Source organism: Equus asinus, chromosome 27, assembly GCF_041296235.1.
Source record: "Equus asinus isolate D_3611 breed Donkey chromosome 27, EquAss-T2T_v2, whole genome shotgun sequence".
Taxonomy (NCBI): Eukaryota; Metazoa; Chordata; class Mammalia; order Perissodactyla; family Equidae; genus Equus; species Equus asinus.
In genome coordinates this window covers 12,756,407-12,768,496 of record NC_091816.1, presented here as the reverse complement: position 1 = coordinate 12,768,496, position 12,090 = coordinate 12,756,407, and the positions used below count along the sequence as shown (strand labels likewise).

General features: G+C 43.0%; 1 protein-coding gene across 1 annotated transcript in view; it reads right to left on the bottom strand.

The window, feature by feature from the left end:
• Window positions 1-10,145, bottom strand: part of PPP2CB (protein phosphatase 2 catalytic subunit beta) — a 32,765-nt gene extending 22,620 nt beyond the window's left edge. The window contains exon 1 of the mRNA XM_014830742.3: window positions 9,709-10,145. Coding sequence (XP_014686228.1) covers window positions 9,709-9,810 — 102 coding nt within the window. The 5' untranslated portion in view covers window positions 9,811-10,145. The remainder of the gene's footprint in view (window positions 1-9,708) is intronic.
• Between the last annotated feature and the right edge of the window lie 1,945 nt (window positions 10,146-12,090).

The window sequence follows — 12,090 nt, the reverse complement described above, 5'->3', positions numbered from 1 at the left end:
TGCCCTATAACTGGGCGCTCGTCATGTAGGTACCCTCTGCCTGGCATGGACCAAACTTCCAGACTGTCAGAAGGAAGGCACGTGTTCAGCATAATCACACTGTTTGCACGAACGGCTTAGGCACAGTGGGCCACTCTTACCAGGGAATGGTGGGAACCCTCCCCAGTCCCAAGTTTCCGGACACCAGCCAAGGGCAACCTTGAAACGAGGCATTTCTGCCGACAGTGGTCTCAGGACTGCTATGTTAACTCTTTTCTGCACACCTTGTGACTCTATATGTAATGCTTATGAGTGTTTTTTAACGTGACTTAGCACCCAAAGTTTAACTATCTCTAGGACATGGATAATTATGGCCAAGTTTAAACCTGTGAAGTGAAGGCCTGTGGTGATGCTGACTGCCACCTGGCAGAGACGCATCCAGGCAGACAGCTGTTACTGCCGCACGCGTTGCTGTATCCCTAGCCATTCAAACTTGTTTCCTTTCTCACTCATCGAAGACATAGTCTTTCTTGCTGCTATAAATCAAATCCATCCTAGGAACAGAACTGAGAAAATGAAGACTTGGGACTGGCATTCACGTATGTTAGGATGCACAACATACTTTATTTTCCCTTCTCCCCACGTTTTAGGACTGCAGAATATGTAAATACACTCCAGTCTTCCCTGCCTCCCAACAGGTGACATTCTATTCCTGCTTCTGTGTCGGTGCCCACTGCCAGAGCCATCATAGCAAAAAGCACTATATTTGGTTTTGGCAGAGGCAATATACAAATGATTTTCTTTCCATCTCTATTTGGCACATATTTATCTGCTATGAAACATTATACCTTCTCTCTTACTCTCTAGGCAAATTCACCTAAAGACAGCCATAGAACACTCATGTCTCAAACAGATGAAATGAAATGAAGTTAAGATCTCACAGGGCTTGGGTGCCTGTTCTCCTATAGTTACAAGGTTCTTCCATAAATGACTGCTGACTGTTTTTTTTTTTTTTTAAATACAAGGAAATGAACTTTGCCTTTCAGTTCAACAACAGTTAAGTGTCTGTATGCCAAGCAACGTCAAGCTTGGAAACACAACAATAAATCATATACTCTGTCCAAATTAAAGAATAAGTTATGTGTACATACATGGGCCAAGATATATTGCTCAATGAAACTAGTGTTAGGATGTTACACCTATGATCCCATTTTAATAAAAACAATACAGCACAAACAGCCATCCCCTCCCAGCACGCGTTTCTGCACACAGAGAACAAGGCCTGCAAGACTACACACTATTTGCCTCCGGGGGAGGAGGGCAGCGGCTGGGGACGGCGGGTGCAAGAGGGGAGAGGGCTTGCTGTTTTCCCTACGTTTATGAGATGGTTAAATTTAAATATATATATTACTTTTTAAATCTGAAAAAATAACTTTTTAAACTTCAAAACAAATTCCAGATGGCAATATTTTATCAAAACAACCACAGTGCTATATACATATAGTGGAATTTTATTCAGTCATAAAAAGGAATAAAGTACTGACACATGCTGCAACAGGTAAGAATCCTGAAAACATTACGCTAAGCGAGAGAAGCCAGACACAAAAGACTACATGTTGCATGATGCCATTTATGTAAAATGTCTAGAATAGGCAAATCCATAGAGACAGAAAGTAGATTAGTGGTTGCCAAGGGATGGGGGGAGGGGAGAATGGGGAGTGACTGCTAATGGGTACACGGTTCCTTTTTTGGGATGATGAAAATGTTCTAGAATTAGATGGTGGTGATGGCTGCAAAAGTTTATGAATATACTAAAACCACTGAATTGTACACTTCAAAAGGGCGACATTTCTAGTATGTGAATTACATCTCAATAAAAAAAAACTATATGAGGGGAAAAACTAAAACTGACGCCGTTAGAACAAAATTACCTGGTGGATTTGAATTCTTCCCCATCATTTCTCTTTAATATAGGCAGTTCTCACTTTGCACAGTTCCCATATGCACGAATTTCAATTATGACCCCTTATTTTAATAACACGAGGCCCCCAAAATAACTCAAATTTAAGTTACCGCAGTATATTTACTGTAATTACCTAAAGTAAAAATTTTGCTGCTAGCATACAAAGCACTACATAAACAGGCGCAGCATCACAATCAGTCATGACCTTGATCAATCACATCGCTTCTTTCAAAGTCTGTCAGTGACTGCCCACAGCATCAGTTATAAGGTTCAACCCAGACAGCAAAGTGTAGAGCTGTGTTGCCTCCTTATCTTCTAGCAATAAACTCATGACATTTTACAAAAATGGATACTCAAAGCAGGGATTTTGTTAACAATGATGAAATTGCAGCAAAGAAATGAAAAGTGGTAATGCTGGAAACGAAATTCAAACAAAAAGTACACAGAATAGCTGACTGCTGCTGCTGGAGGGACTAGATATGCAGGCGGGAAATAAATTAATATGCTTGTTGACATAAATGAGGAAAGCAGTTGTGACAAAAAGGATGAAGCTATCTCAGAGGAAGTGACGCTGGCAAAAGTTTCATTAAAGGAACTCTCAGAGACATTTAATGACATTAAAAGCACAAAGGGGGGCTGGCCCCGTGGCTGAGTGGTTCAGTTTGCACGCTCTGCTTCGGCGGCTCAGGGTTTCGCCGGTTCTGATCCTGGGTGCGGACATGCCACCTCTCATGAAGCCATGCTGAGGCAGCATCCCACATGCCACAACTAGAAGGACCCACAACTAAAAAAATATACAACTATTGGGGCCGGCTCCGTGGCCAAGTGGTTAAGTTTGCGCGCTTCACTGCGGCAGCCCAAGGTTCGGATCCTGGGCGCGGACATGGCACCACTTGTCAGGCCACGTTGAGGCGGCGTCCCATATGCCACAACTAGAAGGACCTGCAACTAAGATATACAACTATGTACCAGGGGGGATTTGGGGAGATAAAGCAGAAAAAAAAAAAAAAAAAGATTGGCCACAGTTGTTAGCTCAGGTGCCAATCTTAAGAAAAAAAACATATATATATACAACTATGTACTGGGGGGCTTTGGGGAGAAAAAGGAAAAACACAACCTTTAAAAAAAAAAAAAAGCACAAAGGAGAAAATGTTGGAAGCTGATCCAAACTTAGAAAAGGAAAACTTATCAGAATCTTAGTGTGTACTACAAAGCAGCATTTCTCAAAATGCAATCTGGACTTTCTACATCTGAATACCTGAGGAAGCTCTTTAAAATGGCTGATTTTTGGGGCTGGCCCTATGGCATAGTGGTTAAGTTCAGCGTGCTCTGCTTCAGCAGCCTGGGTTTGCAGGTTCACATCCTAGGCACGTACCTACATCATTCATCAGCCATGCTGTGGCTGTGACCCACATATAAAGTGGAGGTAGACTGGCACAGATGTTACCTCAGGGCTAATCTTCCTCAGCAAAAAAAATAAAAATAAAAAGCTGATTCTTGCACCTGCCCAAGACATAATCAATCAGTCTCTGGAACGAAGTCAAGAAAGTTGAATTTTTATTTGCTTTCCAAGTGATTCTTATGCACACTTAAAGTTTAAGGAAAAGCTGGACAATTTGGACTACAGAAAAATGCTAAAACTTGTGTAGTAAAAATTTTTTTTAAAAGCTGGGAAAAATTCTGAAACACTGAAAATGAAGAAAGTCAACCATTTTTAAAAGAGCTTACAGAATTAAGACAAGACAAAATATTATGAAATTAAAACAAAGAAAGAATATGCCAACTCAATTCACAGGGAAAAACCTCATATCCTACTAACTCTGTGATTCTGATAAATCCACCCATGTGGACACACTTCATGTACTTTGGTGTTTTTATACATTTTTAATTGCTCATTAAAGTTCCTGTCACCTGAAATATGTTGCGGAGTAAAAACGTGTGTAGTGAAGAATTAGCCTTACCCACAGAGGTATGGCCTTTGCCCTTGGCTACTGGGAGATGATGGCTAGGCCCTGGGATGTCCTGCTTGGTAAGAGGGTCTTTGCCTGTGGGCTCTGACCACTGGACAGTCTAACAGTGTGATCCACGATGGGGCTCTGGGTGACCTGGAACCACTGCAGTCTCTGGAGGACCTGGAGATTAATGCCATCTGCCCCTCCTCAACTCTGCCCTATGCGTCTCTTCCGTGGGCTAACTCTAATCTGCATTCTTTCCCTGTAATAAACTGTAATTGTGAGCTTCACAGCTTCCAGTGAGTTCTGAGTTCTAAGAGTCCCCCCTGTGAACTGCTGAAGCTGAGAATGGTTCTGGGAACCCAGTGAACTTGCAATTGGTGCCAAAAGTGAGGGCATCTTGGGAACTGTGTCCTCCCACTCTGGCAGTAGCCTTTTTGATCACAAAAGTCAGTCACATTAGGAAGAATATGAAAGGCTTTCTCTGCCCACCCTATTAAAAAGGCCTCCTGAACTCAAGCCCATCACTCCCCCCGTGCTCCTGCTTCTTCCTAGCGAGAATGACTGCCCGGCACTCCACTACACCTGTCCATCACCTGTCCCCTGCTGTTCACAGCTGAATCCCCAGCACTCTGAACAGGGGCTGCCACGTAGGAGCACAAGTACAATATGCTGAATGTACGGTGTCAATGCACCGTGGCAGCACGTATTCAACCACTCGTCTCTTCTTTCTCACGTCCCTCAGAACAAATGCCTCTTCTGCTCCAGAAGCAAAGGGAAGACTGCACTGAGCCCCTTCCGAGTGCTCTGGATCCAGGACGCAAACACCACGTGGAAATCCTTCCCAGGTAGAAGAAACTTTATAATTATTTCCTCTCGACAAAATGGGAAGAGCAAAATTAAACTGTAGTCTACAGACTGTGTCTTGCACATTAAATAAAATCCAATTCTATGCTAAAAAGTCAGTTCAAATAAAGTTTCATTTAAGATTGAATAGGCCAGGATACTCAATTTCACCTCCCCACCCCATCCTCAAAACAAAGTGATTGTCTTTGCATAAAATATCACTTAATAGATCTTAAAAAGAATTTTGCACATTTCTGTGGTAATATACCACAGTGCTATTATGGTACAAGTCAGTAATCTCAGGTTGGACCTCCAGACTGTCATTTAATTCTTTCGATCACAAAAGTATTTCAGTCAAAGGACAGCCTGCAAGGGACAATAAGCTGTCCCAGACTACGAGAGAAAGCGAACCAAGTATAAGCTTGAGCTCCGCCATTCCCTAGAAAGGAAACTGGATCTATAATGCCAAGAGCTCCCCCATTCCCTATAAAGAAAACTGCCATCTGTAATGCACAGACCTCGTTCTCCGGGTTAACATGATTATTAAAGAAATTCAGACTTGAAAAACAACATACAGGAAGTACTAGACACTGTTTCGTCATTAATAAAGGGAATAGTACGGTAGAAAAGATTTCTTCAAGCAAGTTATTTTAAAAAATCAAGATTAGTTTTACATTTCACTACATTTGCAGGAAGAATTATAAGGAATTCAGTTCAAAACAATTCAAAATTCTTATTTAATCAAAAGTAGACTCAAATTTCTCATACATAGGTTACATCTGTGATTTTAATGCCATTCTTCTTAGAAAAGCTAAATTCAGAGAATAGATACTGTTTATACAGTCTAAAATGCAGTGATTATTTTGGCATTAATTTTATCTTCAATTTCTGGCATTTCAGTTTCCTTTCACCAGAGGACTCCATCCACCACCTTCCTAGCATTTATCCAGAAAAGACTGCGAAGGAAAAATTTCTGCAAGATCTTCAAATTGGAATAAAAGGCATATGCTGCAAATAAAATTACTCCACGTGAAAATTAAGTTTATAATGTAAATATCTTCATTTTATCTATCTACACATACGATTTCACACATCACACATCCAGTTGAGAAATGACGTGACTTTAAGAAGTCTGCTTTCTAGTCATTGGCAGGTCAGGCTGGTCTAGTTTTGTTTAGTTTCTTCACCAGTCTGCTGCGAGGGGTTTGGCTTAGATCAGCATGGAAAACGATGACTTGTTCAGTCAGCAGAATGAGTTTTAACCTCATATTCCACTGCAATCATGTCACTCTTTGTTACAGTAAGAAAGGAAGGAGCTGCTTTCTACACCACGGCATTCTGGACTGTATCAATGGACCACCAAGGCTGGCACTAATCCTCGATCAGGAAGTTCAAATCAAAGTACCAGTTAGGCTTTTTGGCTGTTACAACCATTATTTTTTAGCTATAACCTATCACAGAAAAGTAATCCGAGAGATTTTTTTTGACTCTCAAAAATCACTCATTATCACCAGGATCCAATCTTCATTAAAATGCTTTTAGGCATTCAGGAATTTAAGCTGCTATTTCACACTAATGAAGTAAGTAATATCCTCAAGATATTTCTGCTTATTTCAAGGCTGAGGCCAGGACCCACAAACATATCCATTTGTCCACTATAAAATTTTCATATTTATACTCCACTCCTGCACAAGCCTCAAAATTTTTCTAAGTAGGCACTTTATAATCATCAGAGTCAAGATCCGCTAGCACACAAATAAGCTAAATTTCCCTCCCCACATGGAGTATTATCACCAAGATTCTTCAGTATAAAATAAAGTTTATCAGGTCAGAGAGCTAAAAAATGTCTCTTCCTGAGACTCTCCCAAGAGTTAAATATAGTTCTAGTCACAGAACGTCCTGAACAGTGCAGACGGGCTCTCCGCTATCTTTAAAAACGACTCTGCAGACTGCTGTTGCAGAATGAATGGCAGAAGTGATTTCTCCACACACGTAAGGGGAGTCAAATTCGCAATTAGCTTCAAAAGCCACACTGCTCATTTAAGTTCATGTGAAGGGCTAGTCTTCTCAGAAGGTATGCCTTACTATTTACGCAAACAATTAGTCTTTAGACAGAAATTAACCTCAAAGGACAGACATACATACCATTCATACCCATATTTTTTGTGGTTATCCCCCAATTAGCATTAGGATGGATTTTATTTTTCCCATCACCTCAAAACAGGGCTTTTACCAGTACCACTTTGATCTTCGTTTCAGCTGACTCCTTTGGTTTTTAGGCAATCTGAGTCAGAATATGAATTGAATTATGAGGGAAAAATCACCACCATATAACTTTCTATAGGGTGATATTTCCAATCGACTCCAAAGAATCATGTTTTCAAAAACAGAAACTAAAATCTAGTCACAAAGAATTAAACAAAAAGATGATTTACATAATTAGGCTTGACTTTTTCTTCTTCTCTTCTATGCCTTCCATGTGCTTGCCATTCTTGACCCAGAGTAGAGCAAGTATTAAGTAGACCAAGTGATGGTAAAGTTACTTCACAAATTGCTACTAATTCCAGTACTTTATGCTTCAGATAAGTGGGATCCTAAGAGATCCTGACAGTGTATTTTTCAGAATTCTACAGCCACTAAATAAAAAAACCTTTTCTGAAGTGCATGCTCCACAGAGAAGTCACATCATCACATGGATTTATTTTATACCTTTTTTCCAAAAGAAAATGAGGTGACAGATGTAAAACAAGATGAAATAGCTATTTTTATTTAGCTCTTCTTCATTTAATATTCATTGCGTGCCATTTCTTGTCAGGACTTGACACAGGTGGTATCTTAATACTCACAACCAACCGAGGAGATCAGCAGACATTATCGCCCCTGTCTTACAGACAAGGAATCAGAGGGCAGAGAGACTGGCAGCTATCGGAGAGCCAGGGTGTGAGCTCAGGCTGACCACCAAGGTCACGGTAAGTAAACACCACATCCATCAGGACAAAGGAGAATAGAGGTAGGGATGGAAAAATGGAACTAGAGACTAAGGGTAGAAGACAGAACATATAAACCACAAAGGGACGCCACAGTTGAAGAGGGCTTCAAAACCAAGCATTGCTTAAAAAGGCAGAGAGAAAGACTAGCCTACTTCTCCATCCCACTGGCAACTCCATGGTGGGGGGAGAGATAAATGACTGGGGATTTTCACTTCAAAACTCACGTTCAGTGGATAAGTACAAATAGTCAAAGGAAAAAGTGGGTAAAACATAAGCTTAAATATACCTATAAGGTCCCAGGGACTGGTAGTCCAATTATTTAGGAGCCGAAGCAAAAATAATCTTTCTTGACAAATACAGAAAGCTTCCTCCCATGATTAAGACTCAAGCGTGAGTGAGTAGTGGCACGACAGTCTTCTCTAGGAATACATCTGAAAATGATTAGAGCGTCAAGGGAAAAGCTGATTCAGCTACTGACTGCGTCCATTAACTGTGTCAAGTCTGTCTAATGCTCGCAGCGAGGTTAACTGACTCAGCTAATTTCAAAACTGGCTATTTCACTTGACACTAGAGCTTAAGAGAGAGAGAGAGATTTAAAATGTAAATGTTAAGACTCATGAAATTATAAGCTACCACACATGGAAACGGAATGTCTACCTGAAACTATCAATAAACAGTTTTTTCACAGAGAGAAAAATACCATTTGCTTGGCAGTTCTATGTACAGAAATAAATTGTCCTGTGTTAACAAATAGTTATCTAATACATAAAGGCCCTAGGCAACATTCACTTGTTAAAAACACTATTTTAACTTAATATTAGCTATTACTCCCCGATCCCTAAGTGGTTTTATTTCGAGTGCCCTATTAACAATACTGACAAAATCTTTCCTTCTCCAGTGCATTTCTGGGGCATCCTAACTTCCAAACGTTGTGATCAAGAAAGTTTTAAAGATCATGGCTTAAAAATACAAACAAACCCAACAGCATTAAAGAATAAATAACCTTGTTACTCCTCGGACTTTAAACGGGGCCTTTTAACATAAAAATGTATAAAAATTATTTAGTCCAGGTTAAACAAGATGAATGACAGAAACTCTAGACTTTAATATATATAAGATGGAGAGCCAGAAATAATTCCACTGGTTAAAACAGTGGATACAGAATTCAGAAAGCTACAATCACACAAACTGGAATGAGTGTAAACAGTCCACCACCTGCATATCTTATTACTCTTCGGAAAACAAAAAAAACTTTACATACAACAAAAATGGAAATGATTTTCTGAAAAGTGCTACTCTATACGAAAAATACATATCCTATTTACCAACATACCCCATTTATCACTTGAAGCAAGCACTGTTGCCAAACTTAAGACTTGCTGTTTTATTTCTGAAAATTCACATTTTGCTTCCATGAGCCACTCAACGTGAAGACCGATCACCATCTGTTTCAACCAAAATCAACCTCTCTTTTAAAAATCACAGCCTGCCATCACACCCACCTCTCTACAAACAAATGCCTGACGCACTGCAAGTTGGTGACTTTTGAAGGGCCCGATTCACCTGAGAAAGATCCTACGTTTATTCACAGGTTCGTTAATATTAACAACGTCCAGGTTAATTTTCAGTGCATTTTCGAATAGGAGAGCGCATCAGACGGACGGGCCGCCGTTCTAAACGGCCGCGATCGCTGGTCCACGCCGAGATGCTGGGGGGTCAGTAATCCCCAGGAGAGGGTCGGTGACCACCCAAACTCAGGGCACGGGGGCCACCTTCTCCCCGCCCATCTACACCGCAGCCCTCAGGTCAGTCAGGTGAGCGGCCAGGGTGGGTCCCGAGGGGAGGCCAGCGCACCGTCCCCCGGCACGGGGATGGCCACTCCCCGCCGCCAGGGTGGACGTCCGAGCGGGAGGCGCGGCCCCGCGGGGCCAGGCCCGGCGGAGAGCGGCCCCCGCAGCCCTCCTCCTGGCTCCCCTACCTTCTCGCACAGCGTCCGCACTTGGTTCTCGTTCAGCTGTTTACACTCGTTCAGCTGCTCGACCCACTGGTCCAGCTCCTTGGTGAACGCCTTGTCGTCCATGGCGGCCCGCGCCCCGCCGCCGCCGCCGCCGCCGCCAGCTCCCAGCGGGAGAGCAAGGAGCCGGGCAGGGCGGCCGCGGGCCCCGCGCCCCGCCTACGGCCAGCGGGCGGCGCCGGGCGCGGCCCCCCGGAGCCCCCGCCCTCCCTCCCTTCTTTCCCCGCCCGCGGGCCGCGCGCCCCGGGAGCCGGTGAAGCGCGCGGGGAGGTGGGGGGGCAGCGCGGCGCGGGGCTTCGGCGCAGCTCCCGCCGCACGATGGCCGCCGCCGCCTCCTCCCGCCCGCCGGCCTCTCCCGGCTCTCTCGCCCCTTCTCTCTCGCTCCTTCTCCTCCCTCCCTCACTCCCTCCGGGTTTCCGTCATCGCCCGGGCATTTCCGCCGGGAAGAGGCGAGCAGGCGGCGCCGCGGGGGAGCGGGATGCGAGGAGGAGCGCAGCGCCCCCGTGTGGCTCGGCGGAGAAACGGTCCAAGGGAGCCAAGGGTCGCCGCTTTCTCCCTCTTTCCTTCTCCATCCTCTTTGTCCCTTCGGGTCCGGACCAAGCTGTCCTGGTACTTTCTTCACATACTTTGCTTTGGGAACTTTGTCCCCATCTTGGTCTCCTGCGGAGCTTTTTCAGCGCTCTGGAGGGGGAATTGGGAAGCTTGTGACTTTCCTCGACAACACTGTCTCCCCAGAGTCTAGCACTCTCCCCTAGCAAGCATGCAATATTTATTGAGTAAATAAATGAATTCTTTCTAGCCTTTCTCTGCTACTAACTATCTGTGGGGCCCTAATATCTCGAATCACCCCTTTCAGCATCAGAAAGATGAAATGATTGTTCTGTATAATATCAATGTGTCCCCTACAGCATTCTTCACTGCATTTACTGCAATGTTTACTGAGTTGCAATAATTTGTTCAGTCAACAAATATTTATTGAGCAGCTGCTAATTGCCAGATCCCTTGTAGAGCAGATGCTGAACAACCATACTTCCTCCATTGGAGGTACATAGTACTGCCGCTGAACCCAAGTGGGAGGCAAAATCCTGTATCAGAAGACAAGGTTCCAATTTTGGCTTTGCCAACTTCTTAGCTGTGTCCTTGGGCAATCACCAAATGTCCCCAAACCTCAGAGTCCTCATCTGTTAACAGGGCTCGGTAAAGCCAACCTTTTCATGTTGTGAAGATTAAATTTTACAAGTGTCTACCCAATAGTAGAGTATGGGAGCAATGTGATAGTTGCCTTATGCCTCCTAAGCAACAGTTATAGAAAGCTTTAGAAAGGTGGCATTTGAACCTTCTCCCAAGGCAAGACCTTAAAGTTTCTTGGAGAAGAGGAAAGAAGTTCTAAGCAATTTTTTTTGCGTGTAGCAGAGGACAAATGTGTGAAAGACCACGGTCTGTTTGGAGAGCTATAAATGTTCCTATCAACAGAAATAGGTCATATGGTGGGAAATAAGGCTGGAATGGCTCCTGCTCTCAAGTGATTTGTAAATAGTAGCTAACCAATTATTGAAGAACAAAACGAAAAGGTAATGAAACAATACTGAGAAGAAGGGGTACCTGTATGATTGCAATAGATATTGCAGTCTCTGAGGTTAGTCTATAAGGGTTTAAAGGAGGCTGAATGTCAGCTAACGCTGGAAAGCTCAGAATGAAAATGAGAATGACAATGGCATTTTCAGAGTTCCTAGAGAAGATGGATTGAGAACAGAAAATATACATTGAGGAGAAATGGGAACTCTATATGATAGTGGTTAGGGAGAGAGATCCTTGAAATAAAGCAAATGTGTTTGGAATTAATGTGAGAGAACATTCCTAGAGTTGGGGGTAGGCAGGTGAGTTTGTGAAAATAGTGCTTCTGAAAAGCTTAGTCAAGTTATGCTGGAGAGCAAATCAGAAGGCTTTTTTGAGTTCTTCCTATATGCTTGCTGTGTTTTACATTTGTCTTCTCATTTAATCCTCCAATAATCCTATGAGACAGGTGCCCTTATTACCCTCCACTTTACAGAAGAGAAACAGACACATAGAGGTCACAGATAGTAACTGGTGCAGTAAGGACTAACACCCAAGTCCGTCTGACTTCTACTCTGAGCTTTGTGTTACATGACCTCTACGGTCTGACGGGAGGAGGGAAAGCTGGGGATTGGTAGACCGACCAAGGGGCTTGGTGATTGTAATCTCAGCTTTTGATATTTTGGTTGTGAAGGCATCTTAATTAAAAATAAAAACTGTAATTCTTAAACTTCTTTCTTTCTTTGCTCTTTGCTTCTGTATGTATGTACGTATGGCCTTCTGTCATGTACA